Source organism: Suncus etruscus, chromosome 8 (genome assembly GCF_024139225.1).
Source record: "Suncus etruscus isolate mSunEtr1 chromosome 8, mSunEtr1.pri.cur, whole genome shotgun sequence".
Taxonomy (NCBI): Eukaryota; Metazoa; Chordata; class Mammalia; order Eulipotyphla; family Soricidae; genus Suncus; species Suncus etruscus.
The window spans coordinates 34,687,875-34,715,401 of record NC_064855.1 but is presented as its reverse complement, the minus strand read 5'-3'; the positions used below and the strand labels follow the sequence as shown (position 1 = coordinate 34,715,401).

The following is a 27,527-nucleotide window of genomic DNA, read 5'->3' as shown; positions in this document are numbered from 1 at the left end:
AATAAGAGTGGTTCACCTTATGCAAATTCCTCTTCAGGCTCTGGGCTCAAATCCACCCTGGCTGGGGCAGCTCCCAGCTGTCTTCTCACACAGGGCTGAGTCTCTGGGGAAGGCAGAGCTTTGAGCCAGAAGAAGATGAGACTGTGGGGTCTTCTCCTCTGCCTTGTGACAGCTGCCCCAGGTGAGTGTCCCTGAGACCACCCAGGACTCTAGCAAAGGAGAGACTGCAGGGACTGACAGTGACTTATTCTCTTTGTCTTCAGGTGTCTTGTCCCAGGTGCAGCTGCAGGAATCAGGCCCAGGACTGGTGACCCCCTCCAAGACACTCTCCCTCACCTGCTCTGTCTCTGGATTTTCCATCACAACCAGTGGTTACTGCTGGAGCTGGATCCGCCAGCCTACAGGGAAGGGCCTACAGTGGTTGGGGCGCATATGTTATAATGGAAATACTAACTACAGCCCATCTGTGAAGAGCCGCATCTCCATCTCCAGAGACACAAACCAGAACCAATTCTCCCTGCAGCTGAACTCTGTGACCCCTGAGGACACAGCTCTGTATTACTGTGCAAGAGACACAGTGAGAGGAAGTCAGTGCAAGCCCAGACACAAACCTGAGGAAGATAGGAGTATAGCCTCAAGAGATGGCTGGCACCAGGGGGCGTTCAAAACCTATTAAGTAGAGGCAGCACCTGAAAGGACAACAGCTGAAAGATCTATGATTGCTTTACTATGGACAACTTGGTTTTCATCTATTGAAGCTTTCTAAGTGCTTTTATTCTTGTCCCCACATTTTGATGGGGTTAGATTTTTTCCTTATTAAATTCTGTCAGTACCCTGTAAATCTCAGATATTGTTAAAAGCAGGTTTTTGAACAAGGAGGAAAGCCATTTTGAAAAGGCCACAAGGCAGCCTCTTTCAGGTTCTGAACAAAGAGAGATGCCATTTTGTAAGGACCACTGGTCTTTTACTATATTTTTGTCCCCCAATTCATAATACAGACCAGGCATAAAGGGACTGGGTTGAGGTGTATATGAAGTACATTTACTGTACCTCCTCTTTCTATACAGTTAGTGTAAAGAACACAGCCTGTGATAAGAATTGGGAGGCCTTATCTTTTCTTTTTTCTTTTTCTTTTCTTTTTATTTTTTTAATATACATAAAAACATTCACCAGTGCAACATTCCCATGACCAATATCCCAAGTGTTCTTCCTCCCTAACCTGTCTAGCATACAGGTCTGTGTGGGGTGTTTTAGTATATTAATTTAAGAGTCCTAGAGTTGGTGTGGGGATAGTGAGGAGGCCTTTCTGTACTCGACTAGATTCCTGCATCCCCTAGGAACTGGCAGGTCTGAAGGTTGCAGGAAGAGTGCAGAGAGATTCATAGAGCAGTTAGATAAAGCTTCAGGAGTTACCCAGCTTTATTTCACGGTCCTAACCTAACATATACATTTCCTCAAATGGCTTCTATGCCTTTTCCTAGCGCTGCTTCTCTACTCCTCTGGCTCTCTTAGCTTCTTTCTTCTTTTCAGCTTCTTTTTCCAGGCATCCTAGCTCACTAACTCCCTTTGCTAAAGCTACTGCTGCTTCTTCTTTAATGATGCTCAATTGCTGATGCATAATCTGATGCTGAATCTCTCTGTTGAATCTCGCTGTTGATTCTCACTTCTGCCCTTTCTCACTTCTGCCCATCCTCTCATACACTTCTCTAACACTCCATCATATCCCCTTTCTCTCCCCATGCAAACTCCTCTATCCTTTGAAAAAGAAAAAATACAAATGGCCAAAGGACACATAAAAAAATGCTCCACATCACTAATCATCAAGGAGATGCATATCAAAACAACTATGAGGTACCTACCACCCCACACCCCAGAGATGGGCACACATCACAAAGAATGAAACAAGCAGTATTGGCAGGAATATGGAGAGAAAGGAACTCTTATCCACTGCTGGTGGGAATGACGCCTAGTTCAACCCTTATGGAAAGCAATATGGAGATTCCTCCAAAAACTGGAAATCGAGCTCCCATATGACCCAGCTATACCACTCCTAGGAATATAACCTAGGAACAGAAAAATACAATACAAAAATTCCTGTTTTACACCTATATTCATTTCAGCACTATTTATCATAGCAAGACTCTGGAAACAGCCAAGATACCCTACAACAGATGAATGGCTAAAGAAACTGTGGTACATATACACAATGAAATATTATGCAGCTGTCAGGAGACATGAAGTCATGAAATTTTTCTGTATATGGATGTACATGAAATTTACCATGCTGAGTGAAATAAGTCAGAGAGAGAGATGCAGAATGGTCTCACTCATCTATGGGTTTTAAGAAAAATGAAAGACATTCTTGCAATAATAACTTTCAGACACAAAAGAGAAAAGAGCTGGCAGTTACAGCTCACCTCATGAAGCTCACCACAAACAGGGATGAGTTTAGTTAAAGAAATAACTACGTTTTGAACTATCCTAATAATGAAAATGTACGAGGGAAATAGAAAGCCTGTCTAGAGTACAGACGGGGGTTGGATGAGAAGGAAGGAGATTTGGGACATTGGTGATGGGAATGTTGCACTGGTGATGGGTGGTGTTCTTTACATGACTGAAACCCAAACGCAATCATGTATATAATAAAGTTGTTTAAAGAAAAATATTAAAAAATAATAAAATTATATATATATTATCATCAAAAAAATTTGATGGTCTATATTTCTTTGTTTAGTTTTTGTTGTTGTTGTTGGATTGGAGGGTGTTTGTTTGTTGTTTTGGGGGGGTTGTTCTTTTGGGGGGTCACGCCTGGCAGCGCTCAGAGGTTACTCCAGGCTCTATGATCAGAAATCTCTCCTGGCAGGCTCAGGGGACCATATGGGAAGCTGAGATTCCAAACACTGACCTTCCATGCTATCTTACCTTACCTCCATGCTATCTTTCCGGCCCCTGTTTGTTTGTTTTATGCCATAGTTAATGGTTTTCGGTTTTGGTTAATTCTTTTTTTATTCTTTTTGTACTTTTATTGTTACTCCCTTATTATTTTTTGTATTTGTATTGTTACCTTTTTCTTCTTTTTCTTTTTTTCCCTTACTTCTTATAAATAGATATTTATAACATCTAGATATACTCCTCCTATTTGTTTTTGTTTGCCTTTCTCCCCCAATGGTACCATTTATACCAGTCATATGTTTATTAGGTGGCAAGGAAGGAAGATTATCATAGAACTCAAATATAGAATAGATAAAGCTAAGAGAACACAATCAGAAAACTCAGCTAAGCTGGTACATATTTAAATGGAGAACTGTATCTGGGAAAGAAGTCTCTGGAATATATTAATCTCATAGAAATTTTCTCTGAGACAAGTGGCAGAGATAATCCCCACCAAGAGATTATTTCCTATGGTTCTAGCATCTGGAAATATGCCCCCTCCCCTAAATTACCTATAAAGTGCCTTTCCTCCACCTATGGAGCTAAGTGTTTTTGGAAATGTATGATTATCTGACAGAGTGGGTCAGTTACATTTATTTTTGCCCCAATTCTGTACATGGTGGAAGAACAGTAGCAAACACATCAGAAAATGGGGGTAAGTGCAATTCTGTAGTTGAAAGGTTCCAGTAAGAATGGATTTTATTATCAGATCCTGACACATAAGATTTGTCAATGACTCAAATAAGGACCTGAGTCCTAAACCAAGGGGTGTTCCTGAGTAAGTAAAGGAAATGGGGTTTGGTGAATGTCAGGCAGAAATATTTATAGGTCATCATTCACTCCAACCCAGACATTTGATCCACAAAAATATCACTAAATGGTATGGAGCAGTGGCACAGAGTGGTAAGGCATCTGCCTTGCCAGCTCTAGCCTAGGACAGACAGTGGTTTGATCCCTCAGCATACCATATGATCCCAAAGCCAGGAACAATTTCTGAGCATATGGCCAGGAGAAACTCCTGAGTGTCACTGGTTGTAGCCCCTCAAAAATATATATAATATATATAGGATATATATGTATATATATATATATATATATGTCACTGAAGACTTTAAACAATGGCGAGGCACTTGAGAGAACAACAATAAGAGACTGTGCCAGGTGTTTAATCTCAAGGGTGAGGACAATATGTCATCTGAGTCAAGGAAAATCCTGTGTGATAGAAAAAACTAAACAATTCTGAACAGAATCTTATTGATTTATAGTCTACATAGTGATATTTGACATATCTTGTTTCACAAAATAAAATAAATTGAAACTAAAGATAGAATGGCTGTTTTCAATATCTCTTGTAGTTAAAACAACTATCTAATCCCATCAAAAAATGGGGAGAAGAAATGAACAGACACTTCCTCAAAAAAGAAATACAAATGACCAAAAAGCACATGACAAAATGTTCCACATCACTAATCATCAGGGAGATGCAAATCAAAACAATTATGAGATACCATCTCACGCCCAGAGATTGGCACACATCACAAAGAATGAGAATAAGCAGTGCTGGCGGAGATGTGGTGAGAAAGGGACTCTTATTTACTGCTGGTGGGAATGCCTTCTAGTCCAACCTTTATGGTAAGCGATATGGAGATTCCTCCAAAAACTGGAAATTGAGCTTCCTACGATCCAGCTATACCACTCCTAGTGATATAGCCTAGGAACACAAAAACACAATTCAAAATTCTTTCCTAACACCCTATATTCATTGCAGCACTATTTAAAATAGCCAGACTCTGTAAACAACAAAAATACACTTCAACAGATAAATGGCTAAAAAAAAAAAAAAAAAAAAACCTGCGGTACATATGCACAATGGAATATTATGCAGCTGTCAGGAGAGATGAAATCATAAAATTTTTCTATACACGGATGGGCATGGAATCTATTATGCTGACTGAAATCAGAGGGAGAGAGATAAAACAGTCTCACTCATCTATGGGTTTTAAGAAAAATAAAAGACATTTTTCAATAATTCTCAGAGACAAAAGTGAGAAGGGCTAGAAGGTCCAGCTCATGACACAAGCGCACATCAAAGAGTGGTGAGTTCATTTAGAGAAATAACTACACTGAGAATTATCATAATAATGTGAATAATGAGGGAAGTAGAAATCATGTCTAGAGTACAGGAGAGAGTGGGGTGGGAAGGAGGGAGATCTGGGACATTGGTGATGAGAATATTGCACTGTTGAAGGGGGGTGTTCTTTACATGACTGAAACCCAACTACAATCATATTTGTAATCAAGGTGTTTAAATAAAGATATTAATAAAATGAGATTACACATTAAAAAAGAAGAAAGAAAACTTGAAACAGGTACTCTAAATTTTAATTTCTAGGAATCACTGCTTATGAGGCTTGACTGTAAAGGTTTCATAGGTTAAATTCTCAAACAAAACAGTTTTTTCCATATCTACACCCTCCTAGCTTTTTTTCTAGGAATATCTTAGGATTGTGTTTTCTTAGTGATGACACTCAAGAAAAGGAGCCTGTGATTTATGATCACCCTCTGGCTGATGGATTGTCAATACGACAAAGCAGGAAGAGAAACTCTTAGACAGGCCACTCAGACAATAAATAAGGCACTTCAGCAGAGTCATCTTCACTTTCCCCATACAAACAATTATCATTGAGAAGTAACATCCTATTAACAACATTGGATATTGAGGATTAAAGCAGCTCCCAGATGAAGAGTATAAGTATTAAAAAAAAAAAACTAAAGGATAATGTGACTGTCCATAATTTAGGTTCACCTTTGAGAATTCACTGTGCTGGGGAAGATGGACTGGGTAAGATGATCTAAAGCAGGGGAACCACACTGTTTAAAAGAACAATAAAAACATAATGGAGAAAAGCAGGGGTCCCTGGCATAAGAACCCATTACACTAAGAGCCAAAACACATCATCAAACAATATTTATTGCTTAGAATGAGTCATTATCATTGTTATCATCAAAGGAAGAAAAATATGTGGGCAGATCCTGTGAGGTTTTGTATTTCAGTAGATGATCTGGATGGTCAGACCTACCTACATCTGGGAAGGGTCTGAGGTTTGGAACAAAGAGTAAACTATATCCCAGCTGGAGAGAAGAAAGGGGAAGAGATGAAACATGGAGAGCAGCTGAAAAGAAGACAAGAGAGCTCCTGAAGAGAGAAGAGCTAGGCAGACATGGTGCAGTCAGTACATGGCTGATAGGGCTATAGAGAAACCCTAAGCTTTCTCTGAAGAAACTTTAAACTGACTGCTTGTGACTATTTTTCCACTGTTACTACACTTGCATCTTCAGACCTGTCCCCCTGAAGGGACAACAGGCACTGTGCATGCTGAAAAGGCCTCACGTGACAGCATGGACTTTAGACTCTATATTACTTTATATTAAATCAACAGACCCCAAACTCTGCATTTACTCAGGCTAAGCTTGTACGAAGGAAGGGGAGAATTGTGGTGGATGCAGAAGTCTGGACTGTATTGATCTCATAAAATTTCTCTGTAAGAAGTAGCAGATAAGATAAAAGAGGGCCCCCACTGAAAGGGTTTTCCCAATGGTGAAGGCATATAAAAATATTTCTTAACTGCATTTTAGTTCCTTTCTTCAATTTATGTAATTACCCCTTTGTTTCATATATGTATGAATATTAGACAGAGTGGGACACTTACACTGATTATTGCCCAAATTTTATAATATATGCTGGGAGAAAAGGAGAAAACACAAAGAGAAGTGGGAGCAAGTACATTACAGTTGAGAGTCCCCACTGATGGTGGATTTGGTGATTAGAGACCTGATGTACAGGGGACTGTCCTCCCCAATCTGCTGTTTCCCTTTGAGGAAACTGTATTTACTGAGAGCTCCTCCAGCATGTTTCTGGGTACTGAGAACTACCTCAAGAAGAGGCAATAAGAGTCTTGTCACCGAATAAAGCTAATATTTTCCACATACCACACACACACACACACACACACACACACACACACACAGACACAAAGAAGAGGCCTAAAAGTACTTTGACCCCAGGCTGCAACTCCCTCCAGGAGAGACAGAAACAGAAACCAGCCTCTGTAGGTCTTCTCCTATGTCTACATTGTCACACCAATGCAATCTTTTCCTAAGGCCCAGGGTTAAAAACAGGGTCCACACTCACTCCCATTTGGGTTCTCTCTCCCTGACACGTGTCTAGGATTATGGATTTTAGGGATAGGAACATGTCTCAACTCTGGCTTCTCTTCTTTCTTATGGCAGCTCCTGGATGTGAGTATCCTTGGAAAGAGACATGAAAAGGTGGGGACGGTGCTACTAAACCACAGGGCTCTCTGTCCCCAGGTGTCCTGTCCTAGGTACTGCTTCTGAAGTCTGCACCAAACCTGGTGATGCCCTCTCAGACACTGTCCCTCACCCTGTTCAGTCTCTGGGATCTCTCTAACCAGTACTAAGGTAATACTGGGCCTGTCAGGCCCCCTGGAAAGGATTAGATTGGATTGGTGGTATATGGGCTCCAGCATTCTGGCTCAACATCACAGAGATCACCTACAAAAAGCCAAGTATACCCCAAAATGAACAGTTGAGTAAACTGAGAACACAGCATATATTACGTGCAAGAGACATAGTGAAGGGAAGTGGCTCTGAACCCAGGCCAAAAAAACTGGTGAGAGAGACTTGGAGTTTCAGAGGTTCTTGGGGACATGATTGCGGTCTCTGCTCCAAGGAAGTAAGAGCTGTCCTACAGGACAAGGTATGGAAATAGCCTGTAAGGAACTGGTTTTATTTATTTATTTATTTAAATATACAAATACATTTCAATATATAGTGTAACTATATTTTCACCTTGTTCTTCCCTCCTCAAATTCACTAATCAAATCATCCAGGTACTCAGTGTTTTATATAAAACTCTTGAGAGCCCCACAATAATAAAGAGAAAGAAGACTTTTAATTTCCTTTCTATATACAGGGGCAAAAGTCTAGGCAAAGTTCTCAGACTCATCAGAAAAATTTGACGATTTCTGGGGTTGATCTCAGTAGCAACAATTGTCACCAATGATAAATGAACTGAAGCCATTTAAGGAAGACTCAACAAATGGCAATGGCTAAAGAAAATAATAAAATTATTATTTATAAACATAAATGAAGTAACTCAGAGAATGAACAGCCTGGATCAACAGAAATGAAGGAAAGAGTCCTGCACTAGGTTTGTACCTCTCCATGGTACTTCCTTGATGCTGCAGTAAACATGCTCTAACAAACATCGCTACATGTTAATGATTTTGAATTTTTTCTAGAACAGCCCACAAATACTAAGGCTTACTTAATGTAAATGCTGTTTCTGAGATTCTAAATTTTGCTTATTTTCCTGAGAAGACCAGTGGGGACTTTTATTCCAGTAACAATTCTCTTTTTACTTTTGAAAGAAGGATCTACATGATAGAATGATGGTTGGTTCTTATTTTTCGTTTTTTAAAAAAACATATTTATTTAAGCACCTTGATCACATACATGATTGTAGTTGTGTCCCAGTCATATAGAGAACACCTGCCTTCACCAGTGCAACATTCCATCACTTATACCCCCCACTTCTTTATTCAGACAGGCATTCTATTTCTCACTCATTAACATTGTCATGTCAATTCTTTTTTTTTTTTTCCTTTTTATTGTTTTTGGGTCACATCAGGCAGTGCTCAGGGAATACTCTGGCTCCACACTCATAAATCGCTCCTGGCATGCACGGGGGGACACATATGGGATGCCGGGGAATTTGAACCAATGACCTTCTGCATGAAAGGCCAAACGCCCCACTTACATGCTATCTCTCCGGCCCCGTCATGGTAATTTCTAGAGTAGCAATTTTTCTAACTACACTCACCACTTTGTGTGGTGATCATCATATAGGAGCCAGTCCTTTCAGCACTCATCTCTATTGTCCCTGGGCACTTATTAAAATAATGTCTTTTATTTTCTTAAAACACAGAGATGAGGTTGGGACTATTCTGACTCTATCTCACTCCCTCTGATTTATTTCACTCAGTATAATGGGGAAAAGTTTATGACTTCATCTCTCCTGATGGCTACATAATATTCCCCCAATTTTTCCTTGTGTATATGTACTAGAGTCTGGCTAATGTAAGTAGCACTGCAATAAATATAATTTTGAGGAAGACCTTTTGTTTTCTATTTTTGTGTTCTAGGTATATTCCTAGGAGTGGTATAGCTGGATTATATGAGAGCTCAATTTTAATTTAGGATAGTGCATTTAGTGTATATCCAAGGAGTAATACTCCTTCTATGTCAGGCCAGATGGTTGGAAGGAAGAAATACATCTTATTTAATATTGATTGAAAATATAGATTAATAGCCCCCGGTAAGCAGGCAGACCTGGGTTGCAGAGACATCTGGCTGGTTTGGAACTGCCCTTCCACCCCTCCTCAGGTCCTTCCTCCACCAGCCTGGTAAGCATGCGGACCTGGGCGCCTGGACCTCTGCTTCGGTTTGGGACTGTCATTTCCCCCCTCAGGACCCATCACTGGCCTGGTAAGTATGCAACCTGTAGCCCAAAACTTAGGCTGTTTGAAAACCACCACCTCTGCAACACCCCCTCCACTGGCCCCAGTAAGAGCACGGACCTGGGCTCCTGGACATAGGCTGGTTTGAGACCTTTCTTTCCCCCAGCAGGACCCATCCACCGGCAGCTAAGAGCACGTATCTGGGCACTGAAACTTTGAGCAGGTTTGAGACCTTCTGTCCCCCTCTGTCAGACTAGGAAGTACCCAAATCTTGGCCTGGGACCTTTGGGCATAGTTGAGACTGCCCACTCCCCTCTCCAGGACCACAATTTGCATGAACGCACGAGATAGTTTAACTTACAACACATAGGTCAGTTCAGCTCAGACCGTTAAGTCAATTTCCTCAGATAATATGATTGTCCATAAAACAAGATAGCAAACACTGAAGCAGTTGTTAATATCCCAATCATACTTAGACAAGCCACCTGGCTAAGGAAAAATAAACTCTAAATCGAATATACCTTCAAGCACCTCTAATATAAACAGTACAACAGACCACTTCATTAAACAACCAGAAAACTCAACATTCAAAACCACCAGATGCAAATAACTATGGGTAAACTAAGGAAGACACTACCATCTGGGCAAAAGGAGAGAAATCCTATCAAGTTTCCGAGCCCACCAAAACACACGAGCCCAATAGATGAGAACTTAAAAGCAGCAATGAATGCCCTAAAAAGGGAAAATCAAAGAATCACTAGCCTGTAAGGTTAAGAAACCTGTAGATGAACAATTCAACCAACTCAAAAAACTTTTGCAGAAGATGAAAGAATCCCTATAATAGGTATTAGGGGAAATAGAAAACATGTTAGCAAGCCATTATAGTAGAATTTCACAGTTAGAAGAACGCATAGAGAAACTTGAGGGAAACTACAAAACAATGAGAAAGAAGTCAATAAGAAAGCAAGAAACAAATCATTGGAGGAAAAAGTTAGGTACCTAATGAACAAAGATAAAAGAAATAACCTATGAATTGTAGGAATACCAGAAGGGAAGAAAAAGGGGAAAGGAGAGGACAAGTAGTGAAGAAAATAATAGCAAAGAATTTTCCTACCCCCTGGAAAGATAAAAGCATACAAATCCAGGAGGCAAAAAGAGCTCAATAAAATAGATCCTAACATACCAACACGAAGACATGTGATAATCCAACTGGCAAAAAACAAAGAGATAGATGAATTCTTTAAAGCAATAAGGGAGAGAAAAACCTCAAATACAAAGGAAGCGACATAAGAATCAAACCAGACCTCCATTTGAAACTATTCAAGCAAGAAATGGTGGAGTGCCATATCTAAACTACTGAACGAAATAAACTTCCAACTTAGGGTACACTACCCAGCAAAGCTTTCATTTTTATTGGAAGAACTAAAAACATTCTTAGACAAAAAAAAATCTCACACTATTTGAGCTAACCAAACCATCTCTCAATGAACTTCTCAAAGATGTTATACACAATCCAAACTCCTAATTGTAACAACAAGAACTCTACTCAATATAATAGCACAACAACCCTCTCTGGTGATAATCTCCTTAAATATCAATGGGCTAAGTTCCCCCCATTAAAAGGCACAGAGTAGAGGGATGGATCAGAAAACAAAACCAGGCATGTGCTGCTTCCAAGAAACACACCTAAAAAAAAGGATAGGCACAGGCTAAAAATTAAAGGATAGAAATAGATCATTCACTTTCTTGACCTGGAGGCTAGCTCTACCCAGCATGGGGTGTGAGGTGACCCCATGTAGAAGGCCTTCTCCCTAACTTGGGTTGCTGGGAGCCTTGATAGGGCCCCAGCCATTCCCTCTTCTGCCTCTGGCCTCCAGGCCTTCCCTGTGTGCCATTCCAGGCGGCCAGACAAGGTGAGTGTTGGGTGATGGTCCCTCCTGGATGGGGTGGCAAGGTTTCCCCGCCCTTTCCCCAGCACTAGGATGGGAGGGGCACAAGGTGGAGGGTGGGAAGATCCTGGCTTCTGGCTCTCTACCGAATCCTTTCTTGACCTGGAGGCTAACTCTAGCCTGCATTGGTGTGGGGAGACCCCATGTTGAAGGCCTTCTCCATAACTTGGGTATGCTGGGAGCTTCATATCTCCCAGCCCTCCCCTCTTCTGCCCCTGGCCTCCAGGCCCTCCCTGGGTGCCATCCCAGGCGGCCAGACAAGGTGGGTCCTAACTTGGGTTGTATTGAGATTTGCTCGGTTGCACTAACATTTTCACTGGCAATTTCTGATCAGCCAACATGTTCAAAACGGCACGGGGGGACAATATATATTAAGAGTATTCCCTATCCTTAGGTTATGCTTTGCGTATGCAGAATGTCCATTCTGTATTCTGCCCTTGCTCACACCCTACAAAGCTTATTTTTACTCCTTACCTCTCTCTACCCCCCAACAATTAGTAAACCACATTACTCTTTTTTTATTTAAACAACATTCTGACATACATGATTCTGTTTGAGTTTCATTCATGTAAAGAACACCACCCCTTACCACTGCAACATTCCTATCACCAATGTCCCAAATCTCCCTGCTCCCCACCCAGCCCCCGCCTGTACTCTAGACAGGCTTTCTATTTCCCTCGTACATTCTCATTATTAGGATAGTCGAAACTTAGTTATTTCTCTAAATAAACTCATCCCTGTTTGTGGTGAGCTTCATGAGGTGAGTTGTAACTTCCAGCTCTTTCCTCTTTTGTGTCTGAAAGTTATTATTGCAAGAATGTCTTTCAGTTTTCTTAAAACCCATAGATGAGTGAGATCATTCTGCATCTTTCTCTTTCTCTCTGACTTATTTCGCTCAACATAATAGATTCCATGTACATCCATGTATAGGAAAATTTCATGACTTCATCTCTCCTGACAGCTGCATTATATTCCATTGTGTATATGTGCCACAGTTTCTTTAGCCATTCATTTGTTGAAGGGTATCTTGGCTGTTTCCAAAGTCTTCTTATGGTAAATACTGCTGCAATGAATATAGGTATAAGAAAGGGATTTTTTGTATTGTATTTTTATGTTCCTGGATTATATTCCTAGGAGTTATATAGCTGGGTCATATGGGAGCTCAATTTCCAGTTTTTGGAGGAATCTCCATATTGCTTTCCATAAAGGTTGAACTAGATGGCATTCCCACCAGCACTGGATAAGAGTTCCTTTCTCTCCACATCCCCGTCAAGACTGCTTGTTCTCATTCTTTGTGATGTGTGCCAATCTCTGGGGTGTGAGGTGGTACCACACAGTTCTTTTGATTTGCATCACCATGATAATTAGTGATGTGCAGCATATTTTATGTGTCTTTTGGCCATTTGTATTTCTTCTTTGACAAAGTGTCTGTCCATTTCTTCTCCCCATTTTTGATGGGATTAGATGTTTTTTCTTGTAAATTTATGTCAGTGCCTTGTATATTTTGGAGATTACCCCCTTTTCTTATGGGTATTGGGTGAATAGTTTCTCCCATTCAGTGGGGGGCTCTTGATCCTGGAAGCTATTTCTTTTGAGGTGCAGAAGCTTCTCAGTTTAATGTATTCCCATCTGTTAATCTCTGCTTTCACTTGCTTGGGGAGTGCAGTTTCCTTTTTGAAGATGCTTTTAGTCTCAATGTCCTGAAGTCTTTTACCTACGTGTTGTTCTAAATATCTTATGGTTTCAGGTCTGATATCAAGGTCTTTCATCCATTTGGATTTAACCTTCGTACATGATATTAGCTGGGGTTCTAAGTTCAATTTTTTGCAAGTGGCTACCCAGTTGTGCCAACACCACTTGCTGAAGAGGTTTTCTTTGCTCCATTTAGGATTTCTTGCTCCTTTATCAAAAATTAGGTGACTGTATGTCTGGGGAATATTCTCTGAGTATTCAAGCCTATTCCACTGATCTGAGGGCCTGTCTTTATTCCAATACTATGCTGTTTTGATAACTATTGCTTTGTAGTACAGTTTATAGTTGAGGGAAGTAATTCCTCCCATATTCTTTTTCCCAACGATTGCATTAGCTATTCTAGGGTGTTTATTGTTCTAAATGAATTTCAAAAGTGCCTGATCCACTTCTTTGAAGAACGTCATGGCTATCTTTAGAGGGATCGCATTAAATCTGTACAATGCTTTGGGGAGTATTGCCATTTTGATGATGTTAATCCTGCGAATCCATGAGCAGGGTATGCGTTTCCATTTTATCGTGTCCTCTCTTAATTCTTGGAGCAGAGTATTATAGTTTTCTTTGTATAGGTACTTCACAGTTTTAGTGAAGTTGATTCCAAGATATTTGAGTTTGTGTGGCACTCTTGTGAATGGGGTTGTTTTCTTAATGTCCATTTCTTCCTTATTACTATTGGTGTATAGAAAGGCCATTAATTTTTGTGTGTTAGTTTTGTAGCCTGCCACCTTGCTATATGAATCTATTTTTTCTAGAAGCTTTTTGGTAGAGACTTTAGGGTTTTCTAGATAGAGTATTATGACATCTGCAAACAGCGAGAGCTTGAATTCTTCCTTTCCTATCTGGATTCCCTTGATATTTATATCTTCCTAATTACCATAGCAAGTACTTCCAGAGCTATTTTGAATAGGAGTAGTGAGAGAGAACAGCCTTGTCTTGTGCCAGAATTTAGAGGAAAGGCTTCCAGTTTTTCTCCATTGAGGACAATATTTGCCTCTGGCTTGTGGTAGAATGCCTTAACTATTGAGAAAGGTCCTTCCATTCCCATACTGCTGAGGATTTTGATCAAGAATGGGTGTTGGACCTTATCAAAAGGTTTCTCTGTGTCTATTGATATGATCATGTGATTTTTATTTTTCTTGTTGTTGATGTTGTGTATTATGTTGATAGATTTACGGATGTTAAACAATCATTGCATTCCTGGGATGAAACCTACTTGAACATAGCGGATAATCCTCTTAATGAGGCACTGAATCCTATTTGCCAGGATTTTGTTGAGAATCTTTGCATCGGAATTCATCAGCAATATTGGGATGTAATTTTTTTTCTTGTAGCAACTCTGTCTGTTTTAAGTATCAAGGTGATGTTGGCTTCATAAAAGCTATTTGGAAGTGTTCCTGTTTTTTCGATTTCATAAAAGAGTCTTGCCAGGATTAGTAGAAGTTCCTCTTGAAAGGTTTGAAAGAATTCATTAGTAAGTCCATCTGGGCCTGGACATTTGTTTTTCGGCAGACATTGGATTACCGTTTTAATTTCATCAATAGTGATGGGGGTGTTTAGATATACTACATCCCCTTCCTTCAACCATGGAAGATTATAATAGTCCAAGAATTTATCCATTTCTTCCAGGTTCTCATTTTTAGTCGCATAGAGTTTCTCAAAGTACTTTCTGATTACCCTTTGAATCTCTGCCATATCAGTAGTGATCTATTTCATTCCTAATACGAGTTATCAAGTTTCTCTCTCTTTCTTTGTTAGTTTTGCCAGTGGTCTATCAATATTGTTTATTTTTTCAAAGAACAAACTTCTGCTTTCGTTTATCTTTTGGATCGTACTTTGGGTTTCTACATCATTGATTTCTGCTCTCAGCTTTCTTATTTCCTTCTGTCTCTCTACTTTTGGATATTTTGTTGAGCACTTTCTAGTTCTATGAACTGTGTCATTAAGCTACTCAGGTAAGCCCCTTCTTCCTTCCTGATGTGTGCTTGCAAAGCTATAAATTTTCCTTTCAGTACTGCTTTTGCAGTGTTCCATAAATTCTGATAGTTTGTGTCTTTATTATCATTTGTTTCCAGGAACCTTTTGATTTCCTCCTTGATTTCATCTCGGAGCCACTGGTTATTCAGTATGAGGCTGTTTAACTTCCTGGTGTTAAAGTTTTTCTTCTGTATCGCTTTGGAATTCACAAATAATTTCAGAGCCTTGAGGTCTGCAAAAGTAGCCTGCAAAATATCTATCCTCTTGATACTATGGAAGTATGTTTTATGTGCCAGCATATAGTCTATTCTGGAGAATGTCCCATGTACATTGGAGAAGAATGTACATCCAGGTTTCAGGGGATGGAGTGTCCTATATATATCCACTAGGCGTCTTTCTTCCAATTCTCTCATCAGGTCTAGTATATTCTTCTGGGGTTTTAGTCTGGTTGACATATCCAGTGTTGACAAAGCCTTGTTGAGGTCCCCAAAATTATTGTGTTGTTATTGATATTATCTTTCAGATTTGTCAACAATTGTATTAAATATTTTTCTGGCACCTCATTCGCTGCATATATATTTAGGTGATTGATTTCTTCCTGCTCTACATACCCCTTGATTAATATAAAATGTCCATCTTTGTCCCTTACAACATTCCTAAGTATAAAGTTTACATTATCTGATATTAGTATGGCCACTCCAGCTTTCTTATGGGTGTTGTTTGCTTGGATAATTTTTTCCACCCTTTTATTTTGAGTCTATGTTTGTTCTGACTATTCAGGTGCGTTTCTTGTAGGAAGCAGAAGGTTGGATTGAGGTTTTTGATCCATTTAGCCACTCTGTGTCTCTTGACTGGTGCATTTAGTCCATTGATATTGAGAGAAAGAATTGTCCTGGGATTTAATGCCATCTTTATATCGAAATTTGGTGTGTGTTTTGTTAGTGTTGTCTTAAATTAGGTCTTTCAGTTTTTCTCTTAAGACTGGTTTTGAGTCTGTAAAGTTTCTGAGCTGTGTTTTGTCTGTGAAACCATGTATTCTTCTGTCAAACAGGAAAGTGAGTTTGCTGGGTACAGTATTCTAGGAGAAGCATTCATTTCATTCAGTCTTGTCACAATATCCCACCACTGCTTTCTGGCCTAGAGTATTTATGGTGACAAATCTGCTATAAATCTCAAGGATACTCCCTTGATTGTAATTTCCCTTTTTGACCTTGCTGTTTTCAGAATTCTGTCTCTATCTGTGGGATTTGTCATTGTGACTAGGATATGTTTTGGGGTATTTTTTCTGGGGTCTCTTTTGGTTGGTACTCTCCGAGGTACAGGATTTGATCACATATATTCTTTAGCTCTGGAAGTTTCTCTTTAATGATGTTCTTGACTGTTGATTCTTCCTGAAAATTTTCTTCCTGGGTCTCTGGGACTCCAATGATTCTTAAGTTGTTTCTATTGAGTTTATCATAGACTACTCTTTTCATCTATTCCCATTCTTTGACTAATTTTTCCATTTTCTGTTCATTTGCTTTAAGTTTTTTTTTCCAATCTCTCCCACTGTATGGAATTGTTATTTATCTCATTTCCACAGCACCAATTCTATTCTCAGCTTCTGTTACCCTCTCCCAGATCTTATCCATTTTGTCATACATTTCGTTTACTGACTGTTTCAGGCCTGTTAGTTGACATGTTATTTCTGTTTGGAGTTTTGTGATTTCTGTCTTCATATTTTCTTGGTTCTTGTTAGTGTTCTGTTCAACTCGATCCATGGTTTCTTTGACTTCTTTGAGCATCTTCCATATTGCTTGTCTAAAGTCCTTATCTGAGAGGTTGATTAGTTGGTTGGTCATTATCTTGTCATCAGAATTGTCATCTTCATTCTCTATGTCTGATGCTGGCCTGCATTGTTTCCACATTGTCACATTTATATTGTTGGTTTTTCTATGTGTTGTGGTGGTGTTTATTGGCTAAATGGTGTACGCAGCCACACTCCTCTGGCTCCACCCTTTCTGATGGGTCAACTTGCCTCCAAGGGAGTGGAGTCCTCCATGGATGAAGCTTCTCACAGGATCAAATCTTAGGCCTGAGCACGCATCAGAGAAGACAGTCCAGAGAAAAATTCTGCGCTTCAGTGATCCAGCACAGTTCTTAGTCTGATTTTTTCTTCTTGATGCGATGTTCTTTCATTAGAAAGAGTGCACGGCGCATAGCCAAGCAGAGCTACCATGGTCTTCTGGAGCCTCTTTTCGGCCCACTCCCAAGAGTTTCACGTGACAGGACAGGAAACAGACACACACAGGCAGCACTCACAATTTTTCAAGGTCGGGCCCCACTGGGCAGGTGTAGTTTCGTAGATTTTTCCAACCTGACGTCACAAGCAGGGGGCCTGGCTTCTGCAAAGTACTGCTTATAGCGGTTTTCACGTTATGAAGCAGTTCCTTGCTTTTCCCGCCCTAGAATGAGCTTCTGGGAGAGCGAGTTTTCTGGAGCCTCTTTTCGGCCCACTCCCAACAGTTTCATGTGACAGGCAGGAGACAGACACCCACAGGCAACACTCAAATTTTTCAAGGTAGGGCCCCACTGGGCAGGTATAGTTTGCACATTACTCTTTTTAACTTCAGTACTGCACAATCCTAATCGCAATTCAAAGCTGTGCATTAGATCTAACAAACCCCAACTATTTCAAAAGACATAAAATGGACATGTATGTCATTTGAATATTTTGTGTTTTTTCTCTGATAGCTATATGTCTTACTAAATATTCTCTTATACAGTGACGATTCTAACCACTTTTTATCTTTTCTTCTCTTTGTGAGCTGTTCAATAAGGAATTTTGGTGAAAGAGTCCTCCAGTTTAATGGTTATTATTGTACCATGTCACGGGGACTGTTGGACTTGTTTTTATGGCCCCCGTATGCGCTGATAATGCCACAAAGAATTGTTCCTTGTTTGCATAGGAATATTAAATGAGAAAAATACTATACATACAAATAAGATCTTATCTAATAGAGATTGGAACACACAAATCTTGTAGTGCAATGGCACCTTACACCCTGAACATTGGCATAATGACCTGGCACAGGCCTCAGAAGAATGAGTATTCTCCATTCACTCCTGAACCAGAGAAGCCATCCACAAAACATTCAAGTGTGTCTATAACATCACCTGGAAGCAATCCTCTACCAGGGAAGACCCTACTGCTGCTCTGACATCTACCTGATCAAAAGAGACTTCCCTTAACACTGAGAAGACTTAACAACAACAATGACCTGCTTACAGGACAGGGATCCCTGCATTGCCCTTTAATTGTGAGGTGAAACTAGAGGACGCTCCACATCCTGACTTCAATGTAGGATATGCAGATTCCAGGATCTTTAATACAGAAACATGATACCAACAACAGAGACTGTGTGAAAAATAAAAGTGTGTTGGCACTTCAGACAATGTCTTGGATTGGACAAACTAGCTTGCCTGGAGCCTAGATTTGGTCTTATGCCAGGAAACTTCAGGGGTAGGGTCTCCTTATATTTAGGCCAAGGTTTTTCCTTTCAATGTCCCTCATATTTTGGTGGGCCTATGCAAAAAATTGCCACTCTAACACCGTTTTTACTGTGCTCCTTTGACTCTATTTCTTAAAAAAAAATACCTAAACTTTTGAGGTTAACTTAAACTAATATGCATGTGCATGAAAATGTTTAAAAAAATACTATGCCTTTAATGTTTAAAGAGTTACATACGTTTTATGGCTTTAGATTGCTTTGTGTGCTGATAAGAAATATAATGTTTTACAATTTGGGGACTTAAGGGATAAAGTAATTGTACATGGGTTCTGTTTTATTTATCTTAATGTTCTTTGGCTGAAAGTTCAAAGTTAAGATATCAGAAAGGGGACTTCTTCTGAGAATTTTGTTTATGGGTGATTGTCCTTCCACTGTAACTTTACCTTGTCCTCCTTCTTTGCATCTTTGTTCTCATAATTAAATATAAAAATTTAAAATATCGATTATTCAAGCCAATGGAAAACATAAGGAAAGCCATTCTTATATCAGGCAAAATTGCATTCAACCTCAAGAAAGTGCTTAGATGTCTGGGACATTGGGAGTGGGGATATTGCACTGGTAAAGTGGGGGTATTCTTTACATGACAGAAACCCAACCACAATCATGTTTGTAATCAAGGTGTTTAAATAAAGATATTAATTAAATAAAAAAGAAAGTGCTTAGAGAACAACAGGGTCTATAACTACTGATCAGGGAAACATTAGACCAAGAAGTACTAACCCTGATCAATACTTTTATGCCAATTGAGAGCCAGCAAAATATGTAAGGTATTTGCTCACAAATCTAGAGAAACATATGAAGGAAATGTGATAGTAGTAGGGAATAGCCATACTCCACTATCACTGCTAGGCAGATCCATCAGGCAGAAATCTAGCAAAGACATAAGAGCCCTAAATGAGGAATTAGAGGAAATAGGCCTAACAGACCTATACAGGGCTCACCACCCAAGAAAGCAGAATATACATTTTTCTCAAGTGCACATGAAACCTTATCTAACTTGCACAAAGTCATAAACATAAGGATTATTAAAAACACCCCAACAGACCATATTGCAACAGAGATCAAGATGTATTATAAAAAAAAAACTGTAGTGAAAATCCAACATCTGAAGATTAAACAACATGCTACTCAACAATAGCTGGATCAAAGAGAAAATTAAGGAAGAAATAAAAAGATTCCTTGAGACAAATGCTAATGAGGAGAAAAACTGTCATAATCTAGGGGACACAGCGAAAGAGGTAATTAGGGGGAAACTCATAGCAATACAGACCTATGTCAGGAGAGAGGAATATGACAAAATCAACAGTTTACAAGGACACCTTAAGGAGTTGGAAAAGCAACAACAAACAGAGCCAGAAGAAAAGAAATAATAAAAACCAGGCCAGAAATAAACAAAATAGAAACAAAGAAAAAAATACAAAAAATCAATGAGACCAAGAGTTGTTTTCTGAAAGAATAAACAAAATAGACATACTGCTGGCAAGTCTCACACAAAAAATGGAAAACGCCCAAATAAATAGAAACACAAATGAAAGGGGAGAGAACCCCAAGAAATCCAAGACATCATGAGGGCATTCTATGAACAACTGTACTAAAGCTAGAGAACCCTGAAGAGACCGACAGATTTCTGGAAATAGATCATCTTCTGAGACTGAATAAGGAGGATATAGAAAGACTAAACAGTCCAATCACATCTGAGGAAATTGAAACAGTAATTAAGAAACTCCCAAAAACAAAAGTCCAGGTCCAGAGGGTTTTACAGGTGAATTTTATCAAACATTTTGAGAAGAATTACAACCACTGGTCCTCAGGTTCTTCCAAAACATTGAAAACACAGGAATCCTTCCTAACTCCTTTTATTGGGGCAAATATCACACTCATCCCCAAAGATGGCAAAGACATTGCCAAGAAAGAAAACTCCAGACCAATCTCACTAATGAGCATAGATGCAAAAATCCCCAACAAAATCTTAGCAAACCGAATCCAGCACTACATCAAAAAAAATTATACACCAAGACCAAATGGATTTCATCCCAGGATGCAAGGATGATTCAACATCAATCAACATCACACATCACATATACAAGAAGAAAGAAAAAAAACTTTAAATTGTATTACGAAGTATAGTCACTAAAACAGCATGATAATGAAATAATACACATGAAAATATGCTCTTCGTCACTGATAATCAGGGAGATGAAAATCAAAACAATTTGGTACCATGTCACACCACAGAGACTGGCACATATCACAAAACTAGAACAATCAGTGCTGGTGGGGATATGGGGAGAAAGGAACTCTCATTCACTACTAATGAGAATGCTGTCTAGTTCAGTCTTGATGAAAACCAATATGAAAAGTCCTCAGAAAATTGGAAATTGAGCTCCCATATGATCCAGCTATACAGCTCCTAGGGATATACCCTAGGAACAAAACACACACACACACACACACACACACACACACAACAAAAAATGCCTTCTACACAGCTATATATTCATTGCAGTGCTATTTACAATAGCCAGACTCTGAAAACAACCCAGATTCCCAAGAACAGTTAAGTGACTAAAAAAACTATGGTACTAAAAAAATTCTCCCGTCACTAAGCATCAGGGGGATGCAAATCAAAACAACAGTGAGGTACCATCTCACACCTCAGAGATTGGCACACATCACAAAGAACAAGAACAATCAGTGCTGGGAGGGACATAGGAGAAAGGAACTCTCATTCATTGCTGGTGGGAAAGCTGTCTAGTTCAGCCTTTATGGAAAACAATATGGAGATTCCTCAAAAAATTGGAAATTGAGCTCCCATATAATCCAGCTATACCACTCCTAGGGGTATGCCCTACGAACACAAAAATACATTACAAAAATCCCTTCCTCACACCTATATTCATTGCAGCACTATTTACATTAGCCAGACTCTGAAAACAACCAAGATGCCCTTCAATAGATAAATGGATAAAGAAACTTAGGTAATTTACACAATGGAATATTATACAGTCATCAGAAGAGATGAAGTCATGAAATTTTCCTATACATAGATGTACATGGAATTTATTATGCTGAGTGAAAGAAGCCAAAGGGAAGGAGAAAGATATAGAATAATCTCACTAATCTATGAGTTTTGAGAAAAATAAAAAGATATTATTCTTATGATCCCCAGAGATTAGGGCCAGAAGGACTGGCTCATGATATGAAGCTTACCACAAAGCGTGGTGAGTGCAGTTTGAAAAAAACAACACTAACAACTACCATGAAAATGTTAATGAGTAGGAGAAATAGAATACCTGTCTTGAATACAGGCAGGAGATGAGGGAGGAGGGAGATAGGATGCATTGGTGGTTGGAATGTTGCACTAATGAAAGGAGGTGTTCTTTGTATGACTAAAACCAAACTACAATGATATTTGTAGTCACGGTGTTTAAAAAAAAGAAAGAAAGAAACTGTGGTACATCTACACAATGGAATACAGTGCAGTCAGAATACATTAAATCATGAAATTTTACTACACATGAATCGGCATGGAAACTATTATTGCTAAGTGAAATAAGTCAGAGGGAGCTAGATAGACACAAAATAGTCTCTCTCATCTATATGTCTTAAGAAAAATAAAAGACATCAATATTCTAGCCGGAATGGGATTTGGGAAACTCCAGGCCGAATACCTTCTCCCTAGCTTGGGAATGCTGGTAGCCTTGGCAGACCCCCAGCAATTCCAATCTTCATACTCTGGTCTCTATTCCTTCCCTTGTTCCCAGGTGACCAGAAATGTGGGTTCTGGGAGGACTCTCTTAAAGGGGCCCCTAGGCTTGCCCCGCCCCTCTTTCAGCACTAGGGGGGAAGGGCACAAGGAGGAGGGCGGGCAGATGTCTGGCTTCTGGTTCTCTAATGAATCCTTTCTTAATCTGGAAGCTACCTCTAGCCAGCATGGGGTTTGAGTGGACCCCAGGCCAAAGGCCCTCTCCCTAGCTTGGGGTTGCTGGGAGTCTTGGCAGGCCCCCAGCCATGCCTCTCTTCTTCCCCCATTCTCCAGGTCTTCCCTGGGTGCCATCCCAGGCAGCCAGGATGGTGGGTCCCTAGCTTGGGGGGGTGCTGGGAGTTGCTAGGTTGCACTAAAGCAGTCACTGGCAATGTCTCACTGGTCTCCATTTTCAATATTGCACAGGGGCATGATATACTCTTTTAATGTACAGTATACATTAATAGTATTCCCTATAATTAAGGTATGTTTTCCATATGCAGAATGTCCATCTTGTATTCTGCCCTTACCCACACGCCTACTAGCTCATTTTTAGTCCTTCACTTCCTCACCCCCATCCATCATTACCCAATATTTATCCATTTTTAACTTCAGTACTGCACAGGCCAAATCACAGACCAAAATGGTCACTGTATTTAACACTCCCCAACTATTTCAAAAGACATAAAAGGGACACATATATGTCTTTTGAATATTTTATATGTATTTCCTTAACAGTGATAACTCTTACTAAATATTCTCAATACTGAGACGACTTTTCCCCTCTTTTGTCTGTTCTCTTTGTGAGCTCTTCAATAAGGAATTCTGGTAAGAGTCCCTCAGTTTAATGTTTATGTTATAACCAAGTCACGGGGATTGTTGAACTTGTTCTAGCGGCCCCCATAGGCAAAATAACAACATGAGACATTGTTCCTCTTTTGCATAGGCACATTAAAATAGTAAAATACTATACATACAAACAACTTCTTATCTAATAGAGATAGGAACACACAAATCTTGTAATGCAATGGGACCTAACACGCTGAACATTGACATAATGACCTGGCTCAGGCCTCAGAAGAATGGGCATTCTTTATTCACCCCTGAACCAGGGAAGCCTTCTATGAAACAACCAAGTTGTCTATAACATCTCCTGGGAGCAATCCTCTACCAGAGAAAACACTACCACTGCTCTCACATCAACCTACTTAAAAGAGACTTCCCTTAACACCCAGAAGACTTAACAACAATGACCTGCTTTCAGGACAGGGCTCTCTGCATTGCCTTCTAATTATTAGGTGAAACTAGAGGACACTCCACATCATCCTGAATTCAATGTAGAATATGCAAATTCCAGGGTCTTTAACTACAGAAACCTGACACCAACAACAGAGAGTGTGTGAAAAATAAAAGTGTATTGGAAGTACAGACAAAGACTTGGGCTGGACAACCTAGTATGCCTGGAACCTAGACTTGGTCTTACACCAGAAAACTTCAGGGGTAGGGTCTCCTTGTATTTAGGTCAAGGCTTTTCCTTTCCATGTTCCCCATATTTTGCTGAGCCTATAGAAACAACAATTGCCACTGTAACACCATTTTATGCGGTGATCCTTAGATTCTAAACCTTAAGAAAACCACTTAAACTTTTGAGGTTAACAAACTAATATGCATGTGCATGGAACTGTAAAAAAAATACTATGCCTTCAATGTTAAAGGAGTTACATAAATTTTGTGGCTTTAGACTGCTTTGTGTACTGCTAAGAAATGTTATAATGTAATACAATCTGGGGACTTGAGAGACAAAATAATTGTACATGAGTTCTGTTTTATTTTTCTTAATGTTCTTTGGCGGAAAGTTCAAAATTAAGGTGTTAGCAAGCGGATTTCTTCTGAGAATTCTGTTTATGGGTGATTGTCTGCCCACTGTAACTTTACCTTGTCCTCTTTCTTTGCATCTTTGTTCTCATAATAAAAAAATAAAAAAAAATTTAAAAGACATCATTATTATAATACAGGGAGACAATAGAGATGGGCGCTGGAAGGTCCAGTCTATGATATGAAGCTTACCAGAAAGAGTGTGAGTCCAGTTAGAGAAATGACTACAATGACAACCACTGACAATGGAAGTGAGAAAATAGAATGCCTGTGTTGAATACAGGAAACGGGAGGGAGGGAGATGGAGAGCATTGGTGCTGGTAATGTTGCACTGCTGAAGGGGAAGTTTTTTTTTTATTTGTTTTTAATAACTAAATCCCAACTACAAACATCCTTGTAATCATAGTTCCTAAATAAATATATTGAAACAATAAAACACCATCCCTGGACTCCTGAGCTCAGGCTCTGCACACCAGGGACCAGAGAGGAGAGGAGCAGGGTCAGAGACTACCTGGGTGGGCTTCACTGCTCTTGGGTTGTATGTCTAAACCTAGATGTCCCTACCCAGTGTTGGGATCACACAAATATGTAGCATGAGCAGGGGCATCCCAAAATGAAGCACATGTCAAAATCCTTAGTCTGAGGGCCAGAGCAGGGTCACAAGCAATAGGGCATTTGACTTACATGTGATAACCTAAGATGAACTGCAGTTTGATCTCCAGCATCCCATATGGTCCCCCAAGCCCAGAGTGATTTCTGAGGACATAGCCAGGAATAACCCCTGAACATCACTGCATGCGACCCAAAGAGCAAAAAAAAAAAAAATCTTCAGTCTGTACAGCTTAAATCCAGAGTCTCGGCACAGCTATAAAGATGACAGTTTTCTCAGTCACCAGAAAAAGAATCTGGGACCAACACCAAGGGGTATGCATTCCTACCAGCAGTGAAAGAAAGTTCCTTTCTCCCCACTCAAATACCACCAGCACTGATTGTTCTTGAGTTGTTTGGGGGAGTTTTGGTTTGGTTGTGTGTGTGTGTCCGTTTGTATGTGTCTGTGTGTGTGTTTGTGTGTGTGATGTATGAATTATGCCAATGTCCAAGGAGCACAAAATGTTCATATACTTCATGGTTGAAGGTCTGATATCAAGGTCTTTATTTTATTAGGCTGTTACCTTTGTGCATGGTATTAGATGGAGGTCTGAGTTTGCTTTTTTCGCATGTGGCTGACTAGCTGTTTCAGCACCACTTCTTTTTTTTTTATTTTTTTATTTTTGGGCCACACACAGTAATGATCACGGGTTACTCCTGACTATGTGCTCAGAAGTTGCTCCTGATTGGGGGACCATATGGGACACCGGGGAATCGAACCGCGGTCGTCCAAGGCTCGCGCAGGCAAGGCAGGCACCTTACCTTTAGCGCCACCGCCAGGCCCCTTCAGCACCACTTCTTGAAGAAGCTTATCTTGTTCCATTTTTCATTTCTTGACCGTTTATCAAAGATTAATTGATTGCATGAGGAAAGTTTGTCAAAAACCTTATATTTGTCTCAATTTACTCCTCTGCAAACATTATTTCCACAGAAATATCAGTGAAGACTTTTACACAATGGCAGAACCAACTGAGGGAGCAACAGTAAATGTGCCTAGTGGAGGATGACAAGAGTATTGAGCACAACAAGGCAACTGAGTCAAATTCTGTATGATAAAAAAGAATGAACAAACATGAGCAGTCAAGCACTAATTTCCAGTTTACATAGTGAAAATTACATATTTTGTTTCATGAATAAAAATTAACTAAAACTAATGTCAGAATGACTGTCAATATATGTATTAGGCATATTTAAATATAATCTTCAACATGTGTCTGCACTAAGCAAAAGCACAACAGGCTACATATTAAGTCATCAGTTCTTTGAGTCAGGGATTCTAACTCCTTCATGAATCATGTATTGGTAATTAGAAGAACTTATAGCATAAATATGTCATAGGAAAAATTGGGTTCTGGGAGGACATTAATTTCCTAATGTTTTTTTAATTTAATAAATATAGATATCAGGCACTGATTAAATAAAATCATAGTTAGGATAAAAAAAGGTAGATTCTGACCAGAATGTGCTCCATGATACCTTGACTTCAACATAGGATCTGTGCAAAAGCCAGGTTCTCTAACTACAGAAACCTGACTACAACAACTGGAATTGAGAACTTTTACTGGGACTTGAAAAGATTTTGGGGCTAGACAACTTTGTATGTCCAAAGCCTGCAGTTGGTTTTATGGCATGATGGTTCATGGATAGGGGCTCCATGCTTTTAGGCCAAAGGTTTTCCCTTTCTATTTCTCCCATCTTTTACTGTGTCTATGAAAAAAAAAAACTGCAACACACACCATATTTTTATCTTCTATAAATATATTTTATCTTTTAAATAGGGGCTCTCATCCCTTTCAAAGAACCTTGGGACACAAATTATTTTATTTTACCACATACTTTGCATTTTTCAAAAAAAATAACAATGGAAAAAAGAAAGGCTGGGGTCCAGGGGCCAGGTGGTCTCAGATGTATTGGTGGAGAAAAAATAAGGGCAGAATTAAATCACCACGCCAAACTCAACAACAATAGAATCAAGAGGTCTAAACTTTAACAATCTAAAGTTAAATGGGCCTGTTATACTGGCAGGCCAGGGGGACAAAAGGAGGTGGTACAGGATGCATTCTGGGTTCATTGGTGGAAGGAGGTCAACACTGGAGGTGAGAATGGCCCTGACTCTCTGTATATCTGAAATTCAACTATGAAGGACTTTGTAGATCACAATAGTTTCAATAAAATAAATTTTTTTAAAAAGGTAGATACTGAAGTTACTTAAAGGTCCTCACATGGGAAAATGAACTACCTATATGAAATTATTGAAATACCATCATATTGAAAACGACACGATAACTTCATTTCCTCTGACATTATTACTATGAGAAAGTCAGGACCATCCTATAGCCTGTTTCAATGGGCCACATTAACCTACTGTTAAAAACCAGTAGACAGGGTGTGTGAGTTCTGTGCCCCAGTAGGAGAAAGGGAATCATGGGCAGACTTTGTTGCCCATTAATAAGGGGAGTTCACCTTATGCAAATTCTTCGTCAGGCTCTGGGCTCAAATCCACTCTGGGCTGAGGGAGCTCCCAGCTGTCTCCTCACACAGGGCTGAGTCTCTGGGGAAGGCA

The 27,527-nt window shown here is 39.6% G+C and overlaps 1 non-coding gene and 1 gene segment (V, D, J or C); one reads left to right on the top strand and one right to left on the bottom strand.

Annotated features, from left to right (window-relative positions):
• The first annotated feature begins 135 nt into the window (after positions 1–135).
• LOC126015870 (Ig heavy chain V region 1B43-like) lies at positions 136–27,511 on the top strand. The segment is given in 5 exon segments: positions 136–181; positions 264–626; positions 9,485–9,501; positions 11,351–11,386; positions 27,449–27,511. Coding segments are annotated over 5 exon segments (525 nt in total).
• LOC126016592 (small nucleolar RNA SNORA51) lies at positions 974–1,108 on the bottom strand. Its single transcript, XR_007498383.1, has one exon. It is a non-coding gene; the product is annotated as a small nucleolar RNA SNORA51 (small nucleolar RNA).
• Positions 27,512–27,527: the final 16 nt, after the last annotated feature.